Source organism: Sinocyclocheilus anshuiensis, unplaced genomic scaffold, assembly GCF_001515605.1.
Source record: "Sinocyclocheilus anshuiensis isolate Anshui unplaced genomic scaffold, SAMN03320099.WGS_v1.1 scaffold35, whole genome shotgun sequence".
NCBI lineage: Eukaryota > Metazoa > Chordata > Actinopteri > Cypriniformes > Cyprinidae > Sinocyclocheilus > Sinocyclocheilus anshuiensis.
In genome coordinates this window covers 1,069,677-1,092,788 of record NW_015552558.1, presented here as the reverse complement: position 1 = coordinate 1,092,788, position 23,112 = coordinate 1,069,677, and the positions used below count along the sequence as shown (strand labels likewise).

Below are 23,112 nucleotides of genomic sequence, written 5' to 3'. Positions count from 1 at the left end.
CAAGAAAATACATTTTTATATTTGTTAGTTTGGCCTGGGAATGTTGGCAGAGACATTAACAGAGCAAAACGGGATGACTCAATGTATCACACTGACAGAAAATATGTCTCCTTTACAGACAAGTCAGAGCCTTGTGCTGCAGAAAAAGAGTGTGCTTGGGAACGAGGGGCTTCGCAGGATGGAATGCTGGGAATTAGGGTCGGGCAGGAGGGTGGGAGACAGGTCAGAAGGGAAGGGAAGGGCAAAGAAAGAATGGAAGAACAACAAAAGAAAGAAAACATCCCGGTTTTCATCCAAAATATCTTAAATTGTGTTCCGAAGACGAACGAAGCTTTTACGGGTTTGGAACGACATGGGGGTAAGTGATTAATGACAAAATTTTCATTTTGGAGTGGAGTATCCCTTTAAGACATGCTTTTTTGAGGTATTAAATAATGGCGCAAATACCAGTAATTTCTCTCCTATATAGTAGAAGAAGAAACCAGCCTTCCTCCAATCCACAGTGCAAACAGCAATTGCGTCATGCATTTTACACAGATATACTAAATATGGTTCAGTGCATAATAATAAATATATAAAGGGATTTCTGTCTCTAGATGGATCTAACATTTCAAAAGGGAACAAGTTCAAAAAGATTTTTTTTCTTGGGAATGTGAAATGTAACTCCCCAGCTCTTATCGTTCCCCTCATACACACATTTACTCACATTTTCCAATTGTTTCTAATGGTGGAGTGCGTGTTTCCCTTCCTCTCTGCTCAGCAGAACAATGCAACATTAACTTGAGAGAGGCACTTTGGGATGTGGGCTCACCAAGGTGACTGCCTTACTTCCTCTAACATGTTTTCCATCTTACTGTTCCTCCATTACAGCTGCTTTTAGAGAATGTTGTTTATTCAAAATGAGTGACCTTCTGACCTTTGGGTCTTTAGTGCCTTAGATTAGATGCCCTTCTAATATTCTGAACTTCATTGTGGTCTGACTTCATATTTGAACTTTTTGAAATGACGCGCTACTACAGCAAAGTACTTTATTTTGTACTAGTCCATTCTTTTGTAAAAGAGTGTGTGTTTTGATGCCACAGATTTCTCTGTACTGTGTATGTTAGCATGTTAGCATTAGCATCAAGTTCATTACCTAAAAAAAAAAAAAAATAGGGTTGTGCATTGTGCATTGTTCATCATATCATAAGAAGCTATTGTGTTTGCAGGGACCTGGATTCGAATCAAGCCTACAACATGACCTCCCTCTCTGTTTTATTTGATAAATGTAAAAAGCTGACAAAGTTTGACAAACTCAGATCTTGTGCCCAGCAACATTTTGTGGGTGAAATCCTGTTTTTTTTGTGAAGTTTTGTGAAAGGGCGAAAGAGTTGCAGGCAGATTTCGCTCATGTTCATACTGTACAACATACAACTAATGTGACCTTTCACACCTGTAGAGGGAGCAGTCACAAAAGTCCATTTGGGTGCAAATATTCCAACTTTGACACTGACAGACCTCTTGTTGGTCTTAAAAATTGGTTTACTCTAATACTTCTCTCTCTATTTGACACAAAGTAAACTTAACTAAAAAATCAGGCATGCATCATCCTCATGAAACAACCCAAATATTATGACATAATATATTAATTCAAAATATGTCTGTCCCCATGTGTAGCATAGAATGAATGAAGACACTGTGTCTCAGTATGATATGTCTGTTTTTATGTAAGTTTGGAGGTATAAAATTCATGCAAATACAAACACCTCCAGCAGCAGCACAAGCTTATCAACACTTTGTTTGCTTGTTTGTTGTTTTCCCTGTGTGGATCATTTGTCCCAGCTTGATGCAGGGGAAAGAATAAATCAAACAACAAGAAAAGACATCCTTTTATTTGTTAGTTTGGCCTGGGAATGTTGGCAGAGACATTAACAGAGCAAAACGGGATGACTCAATGTATCACACTGACAGAAAATATGTCTCCTTTACAGTTTTTCGAACAACCTAGTATAAGCCTATTCTAGTACATCCCCCAAACAAAATCAAGAGTTTGTAAAAGAGCATAATAGGACCCCTTTAAGATAACTCTTTCATATGCACATGCTTGTTTGACGTTACAAATAGTAAAGGTTTGCCTCAGGAATTCCCTGTTGAAGTTGGTATTAATATTAATGAGGCATACAGAAGGTAACTCTTAGAATGACCTTTTAAATGATACAAACCCTATAAGTGCATAATAAAATGTTTGTAGTAATCCTACAAACATCATAAAATCATATCAGTGACCCCAGTGAAATGAAATGCTCTATCTAATAACGGTCTTTTTGTAAATTTAGCATGTGGGTGAGTGTGCTTTTGTGAATGTGTGTAAGGTCATCATTAATGTTAGCACGGATACTGAACAATAGGGCCATTAAATGGGATAAATGAAGACAGGACATTGATTGTTTTGGCAGTGCTTAGTTTGGAGATCTGTTACATGCTTTTGGCAGAGGAGGCTTATTAATTTCTCATTTACTTAAAGAGAGATACAACCATGGACAAAATAGATGGCATTTTCAGCAGAAAGTATTAGTGGTTCTTGCATAATGGTAGCATGCTGGTACAGTAGATGGTAGTTGGGCTTTTTTTAGTAAGTTATAGCCTGAGTAAAAGGGACCCAGCACAGCTTTTCTTCATTTTTGTATCTAGATGAAGAAAGTCAATTTACAAATGTTTTGAGGAATGTGTATCAGCTTGCCTTCATCGCTGTGAATTACATTATTATTTTGGTGTCTCTCTGCAGGATGAAGCGAAAATACCTTCAAAAGTTAGTGTGGCCAAGTCCATGAAGTTTCCAGAGCCTGTGGAAGGAGAAGCTGAAGGTGAACACAAAGCAGCAGCAGAGGAAGGAGGAGAAGACAAAGAGAAAGTCAATCTGGACCTGTCCTCAGACGAAGAGGAGGTGGAGATCGAGGAGATCATTGAGGAGTCTCGAGCAGAGCGCATCAAACGAAGCAGCCTGCAACGCGTCCAGAACATCAAAACTGTTTTCTCCAAGGAAAAAATGGAGAAAACCAAGCAAAAGACCAAGGAGAATTTGGAGAAGACCAAACAGAAGACCAAAGAGAACTTGGAGAAAACTCGCATGAAGACCAAAGAGAACTTGGAAAAAACCAGGCAGAAGACCAAGGAGAATCTTGAGAAGACCAAACAGAAGACCAGGGAGAACCTGGAGAAAACACGTCACAACATAGAGAAAAAGATGGGCAAACTCGGCAATCGGATGTCTGTGAACCCCGAGCGCAAGGAGAAGCTAAAGTCCTCGCAGAAGAAGATGGTGAAGTCTTTCACTCCTGAACACACCATCTATGCTCGCTCCAAAACGGCTGTCTACAAGGTTCCACCGTTCACCTTCCATGTGAAAAAGATCCGTGAAGGAGAAGTGGAGATCCAGGGAACCGAGATGGTGGAAGTCGGTGGGGAAGCAGAGGAGATGGAGAATGCAGTGATGGAGGGAATAGAAGATGAGGAGATGGAGATGGAAGGTGGCGAGATGGTGGAGGAAGACGACGACGAGACAGAAGATAGCCCTGAGATGAGAGCGCTACTGGAGAGGGGAGAAGAGCTGGTGTTAGTGGAAGACCATGACAGAGATAGTGATTAGTGTTTGTGTGTGTATTTGGGTGCTTACACATTAGAGAAGCTTGTAACAGAATGTTTGATTGGTAGGACAGTATGGAAGGCTCAGTTTGATATCAAATGTCAATACAGCAAATTTGATTTCTGAAAGCTCAACTCTCTGAGATGCTAATCAATGAACTGATGCCTAAAGAGGTTGTTCCTCTACATCTTCGCAGAGCACCATCTCCATTAAAGTGTTTGCAGCATTCTCTGACATAGCATAACCTCTAGTGTGTAGGCACCCTGAGCATGTGTGCTGTACTGCTAGTCCAGATATTGGATTCTGCAGGAGAATGTGAATGTGTCTGTTTGCATGTGTGTATCTGCATCTTTTCTATCAGCAGAATGTTTCAAATGTAGGGTGACTCTATTCACCTAGCGTATGTGCGAGTGACAGATTTACTGTACTAGTTCAAGTAACTCAGTTCCTCGAGTGAATCTTGTTTGGTAAGACTAGGAATGCCAATCAATAAGATGCAACATGGTATCTGGGAACATTATTGTGCTAGACGGACAGGATGAACATACAATTGCAACTCTATGAAACAGATAACAGACAGATGGCTTGATAAAATGAACAACATACTTGTTGGCAGGTAGTTCTTTTGTTCTAGAAGATTAATTGGTAACACTTTATATTAGGTGGCCTTCACTGAATGCCTACAAGACATTGTCTTGATCTACTGTGTAACCACATTCCCACATTTACTGCTCATGAGTTTGGGGTGTGGATAGGTTAAGGAGTAAGGGTTGGGTTACAGTTAACAGTGTAACTGCAAATGAAATGATAAATATATTGCATCAAATTGTTAAGTACGTAGTAGCTAAGGCAATCTAATATAAAGTGAGACCAATTATTTTCCTTCTTGTTCTAGTCTCACATGTAGAGCTACAGACTGTTCTTCACTTTTCATAAAAGGTGGAGGAACAAACCAAGATAAGAAAACCTGAAGTATTGCTTCTAAGTGCTCATTTTTATATATCTTTTATATATCGTAGAGTTTAATGAATAATGTTACATTTCTGTTAAAGTCAAACTGTTACACTGATTATTTTTGGTCTCAATGTGATAAATTACACAAATAGTAAATAGTATTAGAAAGAAGAATATGAACCCACATTTAAACATCAAAAATGATTGTGACTAAATGTTTTTGTCCTTTTGCATGATTTTTACTGGAAACTATCAAAACAGATGATAAAAAGAAGTATAAAATGATCTTCAGAATGGCACTGCAGGCTTGCTCAACATAGGCAGCAGTGCTCTTTACCCATTTAACACTACTGTTTATGTAACATTTGCACGTCCCCTGGTGGACATGTGTGGTTGTAATGGGCCAATGAGCGATGAACCCTTAGCCTCATTTATTGACCTAAGAGCACAAAAGTTAAAGCGAAACAGGTATGAGCAGCAAAAAGCTACAGCTAATGTCATCAGCTCCTCTGATCTTAAGTGAAACACATATAACGAATAATGAATCACTGCTATTACTTAGAGCACAATCATTTATTTCTGTTAATTTCATTCTCCTCCATGTTTAGATAGTATCATCATAGTATATCAGAAAAATGTACTCTGCTTTAATCAGTTTCTTTTTTGTTTGTTTTATTTTTGCTTGTGTAGCCGATGATGCATATGAATATTCTCTTGTAGTCAGTCTTAACCACTAATGTGTTAATAAAAGCAACCATGCTTCACACTACATGAGTGCTGTTCATCTGATCAAAATGAATGTATTATTTTTACACTGTATTGTTGTATTGTACTGCATACTTACAATAACATACTTATAATATGACAATAGAGAAGCCAGCAAATTATGCAACAAATTATGTTCATAATATCATATTGTTTACTGTACATGAAAAACATATACCTTTGATTTTCGAAAGACAGTCCCTCGTAAGAGAGTCCTTGGCATTAAAATGTGGTTAAATAGAGTGCACACAAGAAACAAATGATACATCTGTTTAATTTGATTTGCATTTTCAAACACAAAGTGAGTTTAGCATTGGGAATACAAAAGTGGAACAAAATAAATCTGTACCTTGTTTTGACACTAGCAATCAATTCATATAAATATAACCATTTTAACTGTTGTCATTTGCATAGCTATTAATTCAATGCAGAAGAGAAGATTTTAATTCTTATCTCATTTTATATTTGCCAAAAATCGCTGACATACTGTCTGTACTGGTTTAACTCTCACCAAAATTAGCAACAATTCATCATCACGTCTTTAACACAAAAATAACTTACAAAACCATGCAGAGTGACAGCTACCATAAAGAAAACACATCTACTCCAAACATAAACACATGCATTTAGTTATACAACTCATAACAAATCAAGACGATCTTCACGTAACACAAAATAACCTCGGGAGAGAAAACAATATGCGTGAAACTATAACTCAGCAATGCTAAGCTTCCACGAAACATAAACTGTAAAGATCACTGGTCATGCTAGTAGAGCTGTTGCATGCAGTGCCTATCAATGCCATTCACTAAGTTGCGCAGTAGGTGGATGATTCACTGTTGCCCTGGATGTGATGTATACTCTGGGTATATTACCCACTTGTTACCATGACGATGTTTAGCGATGTGGCGCTTTCAAAGCTGCTTCCACCTCTTCCTCCGGTTGAAGCGTGTGCCACTGGGCCACTGGACGTCTGGGATTGGCCAGCATGTCCGACCAATGGCGTAAGCCGACACCTGTGGCGCCATAACCAATAAAGGTTTTGCCAATAGGGTCGTTGCTTCCCAGCTTGTCGTAGTCATACACAGTAATGAGGAGCTGGACTTTCTGCATTAGGATAGAGTGGGTTTGGACTTTAGAACATGCATTTATTCCATTATGGACATGAATAAAATGCCCCTTCAAATTTGTACATGTACAATAATAAACACAATATAGACTATATCAGACGTAAGAATGATTGCACATCACCCGAATCTGTTCAAATGGGACCTCAAAGCTGAAGCTCTCATTAAAGTATGGGTTCAGTGTGTTCTTTTTAACAGTAGTTTTCTTCTTCTTCAGACGCTTTCCGTTATGCTGTAACACCATCTTCACATACGGATCTGACACAGGAAGTAGTTGAAATGAAAAATCACAAGTGGAAAAAAAATTACAAGAAAACATACAGCAAACTGTAATTGAATTTATTATTCAGTCAGTTTGAACACACCTGCTCATTCTCAATTATTAGCATTTTCCACATAAAAAAAAAGGCATCACAAATATGGCATAGTGCAAATGTAATTTAAATATTTAAATTCACTTTTGAGCTGTACCTGATAAACCACCAACATCCATTTTTTTGAGATTTTTGGCCTCCATTATGTTGACGGTGAGTTTGCCTGCAGTGGGCACATAACGCAGAGAAATACAAATGTCTCCAAGTTTCTCCTGTTGAAGAGAAAGAAAGACCGATCACAGGAACAAATATCAAATATCCAGGAATTAATGATGGCATACCTGAGAAATTAAGTCAGACATGCTAATACAAATACTGAGAGAAAATAAAATGTACCTCCTCCTTTTCTCCACTTTCGAGATCCCTCCATTCATGCAGCGGTTGTCCGAGATCCACACAGTTCATGGGAATCGTTATCTGGCCGATCACATCATGTTTACCAAACCGATCAAAATCAAACACCTGAAGCACCAGAGTTTTACCACCCAATTCAGCATAGGGAATCTATAATGCATGATAAGAGGCAGGAACAAAGAAAATGTGAGAGAAACAAATAAGCAAAAATTAGTGTAAAGCAGCTTTCCAGTGTTAATACATGGTAATAAAACATTGAGATGTCTTTTCTAAACTGCAGACAAGCCCAAAAGAGAACAAATGCTTCCTGTTACAGGTCATTAAAGGAATAACTCATTCAAAAATATACTGGTATTTTGCCATTATTTAGTCTATGTTGTTTCAAAATTGCATAATGTTTATGCAGCTCTTTTCCATACAAAGGCAGTTTATGCTGAGCGTGTGAAAGACATGAGAATTTTTAATTCAATCTTTCTTGTAAAGAACAGTTGCATAGTTTGAAACAACATGATAAATAATTTAGAATGATTATAATAAGTATGAAAATATTCGTTCATTTTTAAGTGAACTATTCCTTCAAAAACGTATATAACCTCAGTGATACCTTGATAGCTGTCAATCAAAAAATGAATGACAAAACCATTGTAGGGAAGCAGGGATTTCTGGGAACTTAGGATGCCACACAAGGAGACAAAACCCTGACACAAAACCTGAGAGAGAGAGAGAGATGGACAAACAAACTACAGGTGGAACTAAACAGACGCCAGAACACTCAAAAGACAAAACTACAGGCAATAAAATGTTACGAATTATACTGGACGACCACGTTAACGGCAACACAAACATGACTCATCATGTACATACTGTAAGTCAGAACCTGGCTTCGTACTTCATAAACAAAAAAACCATCGAACAAAAAAAACCTTGAAGATGAAGGTCTCATTAAACACAGGGCACAGATTTTTGCGCTGGACTTTGGTTTCAAACTTCTTCTTCTTGTCTGGAAGCAAGTAAACTTTCACATATGGGTCGGATGTACCGCCTATATCCATAGCGGGAAGATCTTGAGCCTGAAGAACTCCAACTATCAGCTGTTGACAGAAAATTAGACATGTTCCATGTTTCTTGTTACAATGACATCATTACATCTCTACCTATTACAGTACTTTTAATACATTAGGCACCTGAGCATCAGTGAAGTTGTAATCCAAAGAGAATTCCAGTTTTCCAAGGTTTTCTTGCTCTTCTTTTTGCACGTCTCCCTCCTTTTTTTCTCCTTCTTCCTGCAAAGATGAATAGTTATATTATATGCAGTATGTTCATGGAATATGTAAATTAATTTTAAATAACAAAGGACGTTGTGCTGTGTTTTAACTTTATTCTAGCTATAAAGGTTTTTATTTTGCCACATACATTTATTTACTTATTTATTGTCACACTTTACAATAAGGTTCCATTTGTTAGCATTAGTTACTACATTAGTTAACATGAACTAACTGTAAAAATACTTTGCATTTATTAAACCTAGTTAATAACATGAACACATATTAATAATTACAGTAACAAATGTCTTACTCTTTGTTAGTTAATGCATTAACTAATATTAACTAATGGGCTAATGGGTGTTTTCTTTTTTATAGCAAACCATGATGAAAAAAAAAAAAAAAAAATTTAAAATTGAGTTTATATTTGTGTATTTATTTTTGCACCTTTTGTTCTCCTTCACCCTCTCCTTCAGTCCCTTCTTTTTTTCTCCGTCCTGCTCTCTTCCTCTCTCGAGCCTTCTTGGATTTCTTCTTCTTGCCAAAGCATTTCTTGAACATGCAAAATGTAAAACAAGCCACAAGGGCGAGAACCACGACCACGATGGCTCCTACAGCCCACATCGGCACTATAGAGAACAGAAAGCTGGTCAGTCTCCATGGAAACAGGTACAGGACATAAATCACACAGGACAATAGTCGCTTAGTGTTGTGTCACATCACCATCGTCTGTAACGCTGAACAAAAACTATGAATCAAAGTGCTCCATTTATGTAATCTGGCTTCTCATCAAATGCAGATAATGACTCAGAGAATAAATGAAAATGAAGAATGATTTTGTGTCCTGTGAGGTTACACAATCACAACAAAATCAGTGTATTTTAATGAAATAAAGTGCAGTGAGTTGAACTTAATAGAATTATTTATAAATGTAATAAATTGTCTTATCTTCATCTACATCCTTTTTTACTCGTTTATGTTAATATATGGCCAAATGTAGATACTTACATTGAAGATGTTCCAGCTCATTCATGAACTTGTTCTTCATGTGTTCATAGTTGTGATGAGTTGGATGAGCAGGATGGTGCTTATGTTCTGGTTTTGGTTGTGGTTCAGGTTCTGGTTCTACTGGTTCAGCAGTCCGCCGAACACGGACACCCATGTCCACAAACCTCATGCCAGCTGTGTGTCAAGAATCCAATGCACAGCCTGAAAATAACAACACAAAAAGAGGATGTATGGAGTACACTGTTCAGAAAATCTCAGAAAAACTGTCAAGAAATGAGAAATGTCTTTAATATCATCTTTAGAAAAGAAACTCTTCAAAGTCATTCTTGATGCTTGGTTTGAAGATATTTATTTTTTCTCAAGAAAGGTGAATAACTGTAGAAGTAACAAATAAAAACAAATATTTCTATTTTCTCTATATTTATCTGAACAACAATATTTATTCTTGGCACAGAATATAATTGTGGTACTTTTTTTTAATTGGCAAAGAGAAACTGTTTCCTTGGAAACATGACAGCATAAGAGTCAGTGCTAAAAGCAGCTCAAATCATAGATCGTATACAGTTATGTCTAATTCTGTACTGTACATGGATCCTCTATACAGTCTATTTCACACATTCAAAGGCTGAGAATTCGGTTCACATCTAATACATCCTGAAATCATAATTTGTGTATATTCATCACAGTACACAAACGTGTATGTGCATCAGTGCATGTATATGTTCCCTAAAGCCAGAAGACAAACATGGCTGATTCTAATCCATGCTGTATTTACCCTCCTCTGCCATACCACCATCCACCCCCATCTCTACTGGTCAATGTCTCTCTCTCTTTCTCTCTCCCATGCTTAACGAGATTATGGGGGAAAAATAAAACCAAAGCTCAGATAACTCAGATAAACAAGGCAACTCTTTGAGAAATTATAGCTTTCTTCCCTGCATTGATTGACTCGTTCATTCATTAATGCTTCATTTAGGTCTTCTCAAAACACTAAATGAAAAGAAACAACACCTCAGTACCATCCTAAATACCTATTCACCAACACACACTGCAAAATGTTCTTTGTGCATGAGTTCTTTATGCAATGTCTAATTTTGTTTTCAGATTTATGCAGATTCACGGAACTAATGAAAAACCCAGAATGATTGTGATTTTAAATTTGGCTTAAGGTGATTTTATTGGGTAATAAGACCACATGTTCTGGGCTAAAGCCCCTCAGTAAAAGGACCAACTTTGGTTAAAATTCTAACAAAAACTATTGTTTGGGATAGTAGGGCAAAGTAGGAAGTGCGAATGCTTTCCAAAATCGTGAGGACTGCTCCAATCACGATTCATTTGTAAACTATTGTATTTTACAAGCTTGTAATTTACTTGCATGTAATTCAAATATAGCCTAGGTCTATAATAAAAGTACTTGGGTGACAAATCACTGCACCCCTTCATCTACACTATCACTAGCTTGGGCTTTTTATCCAAGATTATTTTTGGCATATTTGCACACGTTATGTTTCTCAGCTGATGTTCAAAAAATATAGCCTACCTTTTTCTTTTAGCTTCACTGTAATATTTACATATCAAATGAGATTCTACATTTCTACATGAAATATCGCTTCCAAATAAAAGTTAAATTACAATTGTGAATGCTGTGGTAAATGTAAACACAGGCTGCATTCGCAGGAATGTGCGCGTCATTCGCGCTCATTTTCAGCAACAGGTTACGATGGTAACACACAAACGCATTGAAAAGACATATTTCACAAAACTGAAACAATTTGCCCTGATAATGTGCATATTGCTGATGTGTCAGGTCTGCTAAAGTGTGATATAAAATGAAAGCATGTCTCTGTATAGAAAAAAATGTAAAAAGATTGCAACATACCTGATAAATGAATACCTCCGGATATCTTGGGTGGGAAATACCTTCCTAAATTAACATTAAGACGATGCCGGTTTGTTTTCCCAGCAGCCCTCAGCCAGACATGCTGATGTGTGTATATTGTGATAAGTATGGTACTGGTGGGTTAACCCCCTCCCCATCAGCTTTAAACTCAAGTGCTTTCAAATCATTAAAGCACCACTAATCTCTCTCCCCCTCCCCATCACATCTGTTATGCAGTTAGAAGGTTTCCCCATAAATTCACATAAACCACGCCTCTGCCTTTAATTCAGGTATGTTACTGTACTAAAAAAAAAAAAAAAAAAAAAAAAATTTTTCCTCCCCAGTGATATGTTAATCTTGTGTTCATTTCCTTTGAGAGCTCTTATTTATGTGACTACTGCCCAGCATCAACTGCCCCTCTAATCCACATAAAACATCATGCTCGACATCATTGTTCCCATCTGGGACACGTTGTGGATGAAAATAGCCTTTCTGCCCTGATAATCTATTTGATCACGGATTACACTTGCATTTTTTTTCAATCAATAAATCAGAAAGTATTCTTACTAAGCATGTTCAGTCATTTAAAACCAATCCGTTTTGATAATTTCGACACTGCTATTGATCTAAATGTACTACTTTTGTATGCCAGTTTTGTACATTGAGGTTTGATATGGCACAAGAACTGCTACGGCCGTGTATGGTAGCCTTGTTTAGTGCAGAGGCTTTTGGTATGTTCACTGCATGCTGGGTTTGTCCCTATTTTACCCAGCACTGGGTTGTATTTAACCCAGCATTTTTTAGAGTGTACTATACTGTTGTTGCTTCTGCAGTTTATAGTATGTATACTGAGCATAAATAGGCATATTTTGGGTTGGGCTGGGTGGATTTGATGTGCTATTGAATGATAACCAAGGGGTTTGGTTGGATAGCACTGCCAATTATAGGCTATTATTTTTAAACCACATTTACATGAATTGTAATTTACATTTACAGATATTCATTTAGCAGACACTTGTGAAAAAGAAGTACAATCAACCCTCATATTCTCCTCTTGCACACTTTACACTCCTGGTGTTACAGAGTGATTTACAGTGCAATTGTATAAAAAAATAATAAATAATGAAAATACAAAGATGTATCATTTTTATTTATTTCTTAATACGTTTATGGTGTGTTTTGGGGGATATGTGGTACTTTTTAAACTATTTATTACAAAATGGCTCAACACCTTAATAATCTAAATTAAATATTTAAAAATCTTCTAGATATCTTAGGACAAAGTACTGGCATCTGCAACATAACATAAAGTTATCAAATACATTAAAATCGGTTTTATTTTCAGAAGTTAGAATTAGTTTGAGGTGTTTTGAAGTGTCACTAATGCCATACATTTGTAAAAAGGCATGTATAACTAAATTGCTACTAAAAGACACGTGACTTAGAGTCACTTTTTAATGTGCTGAATAATATACTGTACTACAGCACAGGTAAAGTAGTTGATTATAATTTGAACTATACTGTGTTATTTGATATTACATTTAAAATGAACACATTTTAATGTACTAAATTGCAACGTCATTATTACAAATGTGTAATTACAAATATATATATATATATATATATATAAAAATATAAATACATGGCAACATGTTTTTTTTTTTGAGTATTGCAAGTAGAAGCATTATTTGTTTATTAAGTATTTATTACTTTAATATTATCTTGTGTGCTTCAAAATGTGATGGACAGAGAATAAGACAGAGCCTTATATTGTTCTGCCACTGAATAAGAGATGAGTGTAAGACAATCTCAAGCTCAAATACCTTATTTTAAGATATACACACCTTTTCTGCCTTTAACAGCCTTCCTTTATTGTTACTGAAAGGGTTAACTCAACAGTTCCATGGAGCAGGATCCCATCCCTGCCAAAAGAGGTGGGGTTAAACCTCACAATCACTTACAATTGTCATTCAGCTGCTGGCGAAAACATTGCTTTTCTGCTTCCTGACTGAAACACCTTTTCTGACAGGTAAGAGTTGTGTTACAAATGTTTATTACAGGGCATGGCTACTTGAGAAACCTTAATTTACTCATGATTTACCTATAGATACTCAATGAAATTAACAAGTGTAAATTATTTCTTGGGCACTACACGAATATAGTGCTTACCTGCCTTTACTGGACTTTGACCTTTTGGGGAATGTTTAGTGATAAGGCAACAAGATGAAACTGTAAACATGAAACACTAATGAAAGCAGAATTCACAAGATGTTCACAGATATTTTTTTTCTTTATTTCTAACAAATGCATAAATGAACAAAAGACAGAACACACACCCACATCATGAGCCAGTCTCAAAGGCTTTTTTGATGTGGTTTGTTTAGTGTATTCATACAATGCTTTGTGCAAATTCTCCTTTGCAAAAGAGTCCTTATTACGGACAAAATATACATTAAAAGAATATACTTATTCCCAAATTAATGTAATGATTTCGGACACTTAATTGCATGGTAATTCAAATGAATTTAACATTTTTGTACAATTGTCTTTGGTTTTACATATGATCAACTAAAATATACTTGTCATTTTTATTGAAGCACGTATGATATATATTGAAATATACAGTATTTGTAATTAAACATTTCCAGTAAAGTTGTAATTTAGTATTTTAGTAACTTTAAATTTAAGAATAAGACACTACCATTACAATTATAATCAGTTACAATTTAATGTGCTTTAATATATTATTCAACAACACAACATAATCTTTAAAACAAGATCATTGAAAATTATGAAACAAAATGTACTGCAAAGTAAAACTTTTTAATTTGACATTATTATAAAGTGCACTTTTTAAAAGTGTACTTAAGTTTTTCTTTTTAAGAAACACGAAAGTGTTTCACTTAAGGGGTCTTTTATTTCATTAATATTATCTGCAAGTACAATATACACATTTAAGATTTAAAGTACACTAAATAGAATTATACAAATTAATATTATACATAGGTTTCCAGGTAACAATCTGCCCTTATATAACTATTTGGTGTAATAAACCAAATGCATATACATCCCCTGACAAAATCTCCAAAAACCTCCCTTTGGGGACGTCCTCATTTGCAAAACTGGCATAAAAATAAAGTAAACAAAGTTTTTTTTTAAATTGTAAAAATGCAGAAAGTTTCCTGTAAGGGGTAGGTTTAGGTGTAGGGTTGGTGGGCGATAGAATATGCGGTCTGTACAGTATAAAAACCATTACGCCTATGGAATGTCCCCATTTAGATAGCTAAGTAAACGTGTGTGTGTGTGTTTGTGTGTGTGTGTGTGTGTTTATTGATTTTGCTGAATAGCAAGTTGCCACAGTTGTGACATATAATATCAAATTCAGCGCTGGATTACCACACATTATAACACGCAGATATAATAAAAACGTGTCCCATGGGACATGTCCCATCTGTCCCCACTGTAAATTATGCCTGTATGCTGTTCCTTCTTATTACCTCGTCATGACTAGATGGGCCAACTTTCTGAACACCACAAAGGCATTTTTTATGTGTAAATGTGGATAATCATATACTCTTTTGAGATGTACAGTGGTTCAGAATGAGTCTTTTCCACCAAATATTCTTTCTGAAATGGTTAAGAACATTGGTGTGAGTGTGTGTTTGTGTATTTATTTTAAAGAAAATCATAGATTCTTGTGCTTTCTGAATGTAATTTAAAGGGGTTTATAATGTGGAAATAAATATTGTCACTATTAACTGTAATTTTAGTGACTGCTAACTTTAGCGATTTAGTCATTTAGTCAGTGTTTGTATTTAATGGTAGCAGCCACATGTAAAAACTTCCACCCCATTTGTGTTTAGATTCCTCTTGTTATTTGTCCTGGTTTCTAAACACATCCAATTATTTATGATATCACTGTGTTTTTCTACCCTGTTTATCCACCCTAGTGATGTCATCCTCAACCCCACTTCTGTCTAAGGAGTTGTTCCAGTGCTCAGTTTGTCTAGATGCTTTCACCCATCCTGTGTCCCTCCCATGTGGCCATACGTTTTGCCAGTCATGTATCCTTGCACAGTGGACAGCATCTGGCTCCTCCCATTGCCCCAAATGCTCCACAGTTTTCCAGGAAACACCAGAGCTCCGCGAAAATTCTTTTGCCCATGAGATGGCCAAGCAAATCCGCAAGCAGAAGGGTCAGAGGTCGTCAGAGTATCGTCCAGTTGCATCAGACAAGGTTTTATGTGACATGTGCACATTGGAGAAAGCGTCCCATGCTGTAAAATCATGCCTGGTGTGTGTAGCGTCATACTGTGAGGTTCATGTGACTTCCCACACCTCCAGGTTCACCAAGCACACGCTGGTGCAGCCGCAGCGGATGGACAAGCGAATCTGCAGGATACATGAAAGACCCTTGGAGCTTTACTGCAGATATGACCAGTCTGCTGTTTGTGTGCTGTGCATGAATACAGAACACAGCACACACCACAAAATACCAGTGGAGAGAGAATGGACAGATCATGTGACTTCCCACACCTCCAGGTTCACCAAGCACACGCTGGTGCAGCCGCAGCGGATGGACAAGCGAATCTGCAGGATACATGAAAGACCTTTGGAGCTTTACTGCAGATATGACCAGTCTGCTGTTTGTGTGCTGTGCATGAATACAGAACACAGCACACACCACACAATACCAGTGGAGAGAGAATGGACAGAGAGAAAGGTTTGCTACTTTTCCAGTGAATGATTGCCATTTTAGTAAAAGCAAAAGCAATGGTATAATATAATATATTATAGATAATATTTTTTAAGGCAAGGCAAGTTTATTTATATAGCACATTTCATACACAATGGCAATTCAATGTGCTTTACATAAAAGGTCGTAAAAAATCATTAAAAAAATAATCACAATAAAAAAAAAGGAATTTAAAAACCTACTGTTAGTAATGTGCTCTTAACAAAAACAAACATTCTCAAGCTTTGTTCAGCCTCTTCCCCACTAAATGGAAAATCATTCTCTTTACCTTCACAGTACTTACTTTAACCTTCTGTTTAAATGTTTAAAATGATTTAAAACATTTATTTAAAATGAATTAAAACGGTCAAGAATAGAAAATGATTATACATAGAATACAGTGCAATCAGTTCGGACATAGCACAGCGCTCATTCAGTAAATGCACAGCTAAACAGATGAGTTTTGAGTCTCGTCTTGTTTTAGCACATCTGATCTCTTCTGGAAACTGGTACCAACTGTGGGCGGAATAATAGCTCAAAACGGACTGCCCTTCTTTTGTGTGAACCCTTGGTATTTCTAACTGACTCGATCCTAATGATCTGAGTGGTCTGTTAGGTTTATATTCAGTGAGCATATCTGCAATGTATTTAAGTCCTAGGCCATTGAGTGATTTATAAATGAGTAAAAGTACTTTAAAATCAATCCTAAATGTAACTGGAAGCCAGTGTAAGGACCTGAGGACTGGTGTGATATGCTCAGATTTTCTGGTTCTAGTCAGAATTCTGGCAGCAGCGTTCTGGATGAGCTGTAGCTGTCTAATGGTCTTCTTGGGAAGGCCGGTGAGGAGACCATTACAATAGTTTGCCTTGCTGGTGATAAAGGCATACACAAGTTTCTCCAAGTCTTGACAGGAAACAAAACATCTAATTCTTGCAATGCTTTTGAGATGATAGCATGCTGATTTAGTTACTGCTTTGACATGACTACTGAAACTAAGGTCTGTCTCCAGAATCACACCAAGATTCTTGACTTGATTTTTAGTTGTTTGATCCCTAGAGTCAAGGTATGCCTTTACCTTGAGAACTTCATATTTGTTTCCAAATGCAATGACTTCAGTTTTCTACTTGTTTAACTGGAGAAAGTTATGGCACATCAAACTGTTAATTTCATCAATGCATTGGCAGAGAGAGTCAATGGGGCTGTAGTCATTTGGCGATAAGGCTAGGTAAATCTGGGTATCATCAGCATAGCTGTGATAGGCAATTTGGTTCTTTCTCATTATTTGACTTAGTGGGAGCATATACAGGCTAAACAAGAGCGGTGCAAGAATTGAGCCTTGTGGGACTCCGCATGTCATGGATGTCCACTTAGACTTATGCTCTCCTATACTCACATAATAACCTCTCCCTTCTAAGTATGACCTGAACCAACTGAGAACCATCCCAGAAAGCCCGACCCAGTTTTGGAAAAGTCCCAGAAAGAAGTGAGGTGTTCACCACTTCTAAGAGATCCCAGAAAGAAGTGAGGCATTCACCACTTCTAAGAGATCTGCTTCTAAACAGTTAAGCACACTTTTGAAAAATATGTGGGAAGTGTGTCAAGATAGCAGGTTGACGATTTAAGGTGCTGTACTATTTCTTCCAAAATGTTGCTATCAATTGCTTCAAAAACAGACATAGTAACTTGTTTTTGAAATTGCGGTCGAATCTGTCTGACCTCTGCATAACTTGATGATGTGCTAATTGCCTTTCTGATATTATTGATCTTTTCAGAAAAGAAGGAAGCAAACTCATTGCATTTGCTGTCGGAGAGCATCTCACTGGAAATCTGACTTGGGGGGCTTGTTAGTCTCTCAACAGTAGCAAAAAGAGTGTGAGTGTTGTTTAAGTTACTGTTTATAAGGTTTGAGAAGAAGGTCTGTCTAGCTGTGGCTAGTTCCACATTGAAAGCATGAAGGCTGTCTTTATAGATGCTATAGTGAATTTCAAGTTTCATCCTCCGCCACATCCGCTCAGCTTTTCTGCCTAGCTGCAGTCTTTTCATACTCTGTACTGCTGTTGATTTTCTCCAAGGTGATTTTTGTCTGCCAGTCTTCTTTCTGACTTTCACAGGAGCAATATCATCAATAACATTCTTAACCTTTGAGTTAAAGGAATCAAGGAGAAGATCAGCAGAGTCTGCAGAGATGCTTGGTGTTAAATATATAGCCTTCATAAATAGCACACTAGTGTTCTCGTTAATGCATCTCTTTCTGACAGAGACAGATCTAGATTCAGTGGTAGCAGAGATCAATATATCAAAGAAAATACAGAAGTGATCAGATAGTGCTACATCCTTAATAACAATGGATGAAATGTTCAGACCTCTACTGATGAGTCAATATAGAGAGTGTCCTCGATTGTGTGTGGGTCCATGCACATGCTGAATCAGGTCAAAATTGTTTAAAACAGTTATAATTTATTTTGTAGTTTTGATTTATGCAGTATCTATGTGAATATTAAAATCACCTGCAATAGCAAAACCGTCAAACTCTGAGGAAATCATTGATAACAGTTCTGTGAACTCTTCAACAAAGGCTGGAGAGTATTTTGGAGGCCTGTAAATAATGATAAATAGAATGCGTGGAGCACCTTTCAGCACAATCCCTAGATATTCAAAAGACAAGTACTGACCAAATGACACTTGCTTGCATTGATAGACATCTTTAAATAGAGCAGCTACACCTCCACCTCTCCTAACAGTCCTGCAGAAACTTATAAAAGTAAAGTTAGGAGGGGCTGTTTCATTGAGGACTGTTGAACCGCAGCTGTCTTCTAGCCATGTTTGGGTACTGAGTCTTGGAGTTGTTGTAGTACGTCACAGTCTGTCTGTGAAGAGCTCTGTGGGCAGGGCTCAGGCGGGATGTTGTCCATGAGCAGTGGTTCTTTTGGCTGCGTGGTGTTATCAGTGTCCTTGTGGGATGTGTCAACCACATGATGACTCGGAAGCTGATATGAAGTCCTGTGGTCACTCATACTTTATCCAGGTGTGTGTGTGCCATTCAGGTTTAGTGGATTGGCACAGAGTACTGAAGTATGACGGAGGGAGAAATAGATATTGCCCTTTAGCACTCTTGCACCAAGTTTGTTTGGGGTGGAGGCCATCCAGTTTAAACAGTTCTCTATGGCCCCAGAAAAGATTGAAGTTGTCGATGAAGTTGACTCCTTTTATATTGCAGGTACTTTTGTAGCCATGTATTCAGCCCAAGCAACCATGAAAACATGTTAGTTCCCCTTGCTGGGAGTGGTTCACTGAGGAACGACTGAACTTCAAGTCTTCGAAGTGTTTCAAGGAGTTCACTGAAATTCTTCTTAAGGACTGTTCTTTCCGAATATCATTCTTCCCCACATGGATGATGATTCGATTTGCTGTTTTGTGCTTCATTAGAATGTTCAGAAGTTCTTTGTTTACATCAGAGACGATTGCTTGAGGAAAAAAGCATGTAGTTGTAGTCCTGCTAATGATGTTTCTGATAATGGAGTCACCCACTATCAGAGGCCTTGGCTCAGCTGCACTCTGAGCTGAATGCCGCTGTCTGCTCAACCTTGAGCGCCTGTTAATAGCGATATTAGCTGCTGGCTGATACGATCCATGTTCAGTCACATTTGGGGATTCCTCACCCACATTCATTAATGCTTCAAATCTGTTCTCAAGATGTATAGGGGGTGGTAGAATACCAGTGCTTGCAAGCCTTGTCATAACCGTATCTGGTGTAGAGGATGCTACCGCAGCAATACGAGATACTCGCGACAATCTGATGTCTAGAGTGCCTTTGGGTCTCGCTCCCTGTTTGTTCCATCGATTAGTCTGTCAATCAGTTTCGGCTTGCTCCTCTACACTTGGTATAAACTGTTGAGATTCACAGGACTCACCGGCTGCATGCTGAGGGGGTCCGTGATGACTGAATGTAGGCAGCTGTGTTTTCCCATCTCCGGAATGTAAGCTGCTGGCAGTGGGAGGCAAAGAGTCTTCTTTTTCATAGTATTATTCCAGTCCCGTAAAGTTTTTCGTTTTAGTCAAAAATGTGTTGTTTGAGCACTGTGTTGATCTGCTGAAGTTAAAATCTTAGAAAAATCTGAGTAAAGTACATAAACAGGGAGCAAAGCGCGGAGCAGTAAGCAAGAGCATCCGAACAGTAGCAAAGCCGGAAGTCCAGTGAATGATTGCCATTTTAGTCAAAGCAAAAGCAATGGTATAATATAATATATTATAGATAATATTTTTAAGCATATTAGTGCAGCGAGCTAAATATTATTTGCAAGGCTTAATGGGAGTGTGCCATCAGTGCTTATCGCTTTTGGGGTAATTTCCATTCACAACTTGCTGGATCTCTCTTTCGCATTTTGAGGATTTTGTTATTCACAGGGAATTCAGCAATTCAGGATTTAACAAAATTTAACAGGATTAAAATAATAATAATGATAATAATAATAATAATAATAATAATAATAATATCGATAGATAGATAGATAGATAGATTTTACAAACATGCAAAATTGTCAAATTTCAAATGCAAGGATTTTATGCTTCAGTTGATTTGTATTTGATCTGACTTGATCTGAATCTGAAAACAAACATGCTTCATAAATGACATAAAAAATAGTTATAAATGGGTGACCACACAAAGAACCTGTCTGTCACGCCCATGGACTGTGTGCTTGTTTTCCTCCCCCACGTGCTCTGTGTTTACCATGTGTCCTAGTTCTTCCCTCATGTCTGATTGTGTTCTTTGATTTCTGGTGTTCCCTCATTAGTTTCCATGGTTTTGATTAATTACTCCACCTGTTTCAGTTCTCCCTGATTATGTTCCATATGTATTTAAGCCTTGTGTTTCCTGAGTCCTGCATGCTGTCCAAACGTCATTCCCCGTTCCTACGTGTGTTCCTTGTTCCCTTGCTTGGAAGAATAAATATTGTCTCTTCGTGAATTCTCCAATGTCTCCTCGCTCCACGCTCCTCACAGTAGGCAACACCGTGACAGAAGACAGCACCAAACAGTAAGCGGCGCCCCTTCTCCTCGTTTTTGTTTCCTTTGTTGAAAGTGATTTGTTTTCTGTTTTTCCCTTCCATGATCATGGAAATTGCTGTGAGATTCGTCGTCCTAGCCCACAGAAATGTTCCGTTTGTGGAGTATGCCAGGGAGCTCTGTAGGCTTGCCGTTAAGACCAGAACCAGTGCGTCGTCAAACCCGACGGCCGCTCAGCTCTCAAGTTCGCCGGCCGCTCCATGTTCACGTCCGCCGGCCGCTTCAAAGCCAAGCCCGCCGGCCGCTCCTCAGTCAAGCCCGCTGGCCGCTTCAAAGCCAAGCCCGCCGGCCGCTCCGCTGTCAAGTCCGATGGCCGCTCTAAAGTCAGGCCCGCTGGCTGTTCCATTGTCAAGCCTGCGCCCTCAGCTGACAACAGCTGTCTCCTTCACCTCTGCTCTAAAGAGGAGAATGCGGAGGAAGAGACTGTGGGCTCCAGCCCCTGAGTCCACTCCAGAAAAGGCTCCAGTTCCCACATTCAGCCCTAAGATGGCTCTAGTTCCCACGTCCAGCCCAAGGAGAGCTCCGGTTCCCACGTTCAGCCCGAAGAGGGCTCCAGTCCCCACATCCTGCCCAAGGAGGACCACAGTTCCCGAGTTAGGCCTACGGAGGGCCTCTAAAGACTATATTCTCCCCAAGGATTCTTCCATGGCTCCCTGAACTGCCTGATCCGCCATGGCCCCCTGAGCTGCCTGCTCTGCCTTGGCTCCCTGAACTGCCTGATCCACCATGGCGCCCTGAACTGCCTGCTCCGCCATGGGTCCCGGAACGGGTACCGCTCTGGAGGCCTGCCGTCCCGTGTAAGCCTGTCCTGAGGGCCAGAGCGCCCACCCCCCCCTCCCCATTCGATGTTGTGTGGCACGTGGACGCACCTTCAGGGAGGGGGGAGTAATGTCACGCCCATGGACTGTGCGTTTGTTTTCCTCCCCCACGTGCTCTGTTTACATGTCTGATTGTGTTTTTTGATTTCTGGTATTCCAGAAGTAATCTGGAGTAATTCATTTTGATTAATTACTCCACCTGTTTCAGTTCTCCCTGATTACGTTCCATTTGTATTTAAGCCCTGTGTTTCCTGAGTCCTGTGTGCTGTCCATACTTCATTCCCCGTTCCTACGTGTGTGTTCCTTGTTCCCTTATTTGGATGAATAAATATTGTCTCTTCGTGAATTCTCCAACGTCTACTTGCTCCTCACAGTAGGCAACACCGTGACATTGTCTGGGTTATAATTCACACACACAAAAAAAGACTACAAAGTACTTTCACATATGATTTTTTTATTATCAAAGAAGCATTATTAAATTTGAATTTGAATCATTATTCTTGATTATCATTAGATCTTCATTACTGTATGGACAGTCTTTTTTTATTAAAGGGGTCATATGATGTTGCTAAAAAGAACATTATTTTGTTTATTTGGTGTAATGAAATGTTTATGCGGTTTAAGGTTAAAAAAACACATTATTTTCCACATACTGTACATTATTGTTTCTCCTTTATGCCCCGCCTTTCTGAAACGCGTCGATTTTTACAAAGCTCATCGGTCTGAAAAGCGAGGTGTGCTGTGATTGGCCAGCTATCCAGTGCCTTATGATTGGCCGAATACCTCAAGTGTGTGACGGAAATGTTACGCCCCTACCATACTGTGATGATGCCCTGTCAGGCTGGAGCAACGATTCAAAAACATGAAAACCCATTATAAACGAGGCATTCGTTGCATCCAGTGGGGACATAATTATGGATTATAATGACTTATACTGTCTTTTTACGCGTTGCGTTGCATCGCGCCGCGCCGTGTAAACATAAAACCATGTCTGCATTTGTGATCGGAGAAACGACCAACAAGCGCTACTCTACACTGCTCAAAAATCTAGTGTAGCGTTAGTTCTGGCAGGTCGCGTTAGTCAAGCTCGCATCAGCTGACTCTCAGCTGATCCCCATCAACCTATGGGAATACGACACCTATCTAAGC

General features: G+C 38.4%; 3 protein-coding genes across 3 annotated transcripts in view; 2 read left to right on the top strand and 1 right to left on the bottom strand.

Annotated features, from left to right (window-relative positions):
• The window catches only part of cavin1b (caveolae associated protein 1b), a 33,017-nt gene extending 27,672 nt beyond the window's left edge, over positions 1 to 5,345 (top strand). Inside the window, exon 2 of the mRNA XM_016455300.1 lies at positions 2,765 to 5,345. Within this exon, the coding sequence (XP_016310786.1) occupies positions 2,765 to 3,625 (861 nt within the window). The 3' untranslated portion in view covers positions 3,626 to 5,345. The remainder of the gene's footprint in view (positions 1 to 2,764) is intronic.
• Positions 5,346 to 5,461: 116 nt separating this feature from the next.
• syt5b (synaptotagmin Vb) lies at positions 5,462 to 11,651 on the bottom strand. The gene is made up of 9 exons (XM_016455301.1): positions 11,346 to 11,651; positions 9,467 to 9,667; positions 8,906 to 9,087; positions 8,381 to 8,479; positions 8,120 to 8,287; positions 7,179 to 7,346; positions 6,940 to 7,054; positions 6,593 to 6,726; positions 5,462 to 6,448 (listed from the first exon to the last, which is right to left on the bottom strand). Exons 2-9 carry the CDS (start codon positions 9,633 to 9,635, stop codon positions 6,239 to 6,241), a joined length of 1,245 nt encoding a protein of 414 aa, XP_016310787.1. The 5' UTR covers positions 9,636 to 9,667; positions 11,346 to 11,651; the 3' UTR covers positions 5,462 to 6,238.
• A 3,646-nt stretch (positions 11,652 to 15,297) lies between these two features.
• Positions 15,298 to 23,112, top strand: part of LOC107664648 (E3 ubiquitin-protein ligase TRIM21-like) — a 13,368-nt gene continuing 5,553 nt past the window's right edge. The window contains exons 1-2 of the mRNA XM_016455266.1: positions 15,298 to 15,689; positions 15,888 to 16,068. Coding sequence (XP_016310752.1) covers positions 15,298 to 15,689; positions 15,888 to 16,068 — 573 coding nt within the window. The remainder of the gene's footprint in view (positions 15,690 to 15,887; positions 16,069 to 23,112) is intronic.

Coding starts and splice junctions, on each gene's coding strand:
- syt5b (XM_016455301.1), bottom strand. CDS start 9,635: ATGAGGTTTGTGGACATGGGTGTCCGTGTTCGGCGGACTGCTGAACCA. Junction 7,347..8,119: donor ATGAGACCTTCATCTTCAAG/GTTTTTTTTGTT, acceptor CATGCATTATAG/ATTCCCTATGCTGAATTGGG. Junction 7,055..7,178: donor AAAGTGGAGAAAAGGAGGAG/GTACATTTTATT, acceptor TCTCTTCAACAG/GAGAAACTTGGAGACATTTG.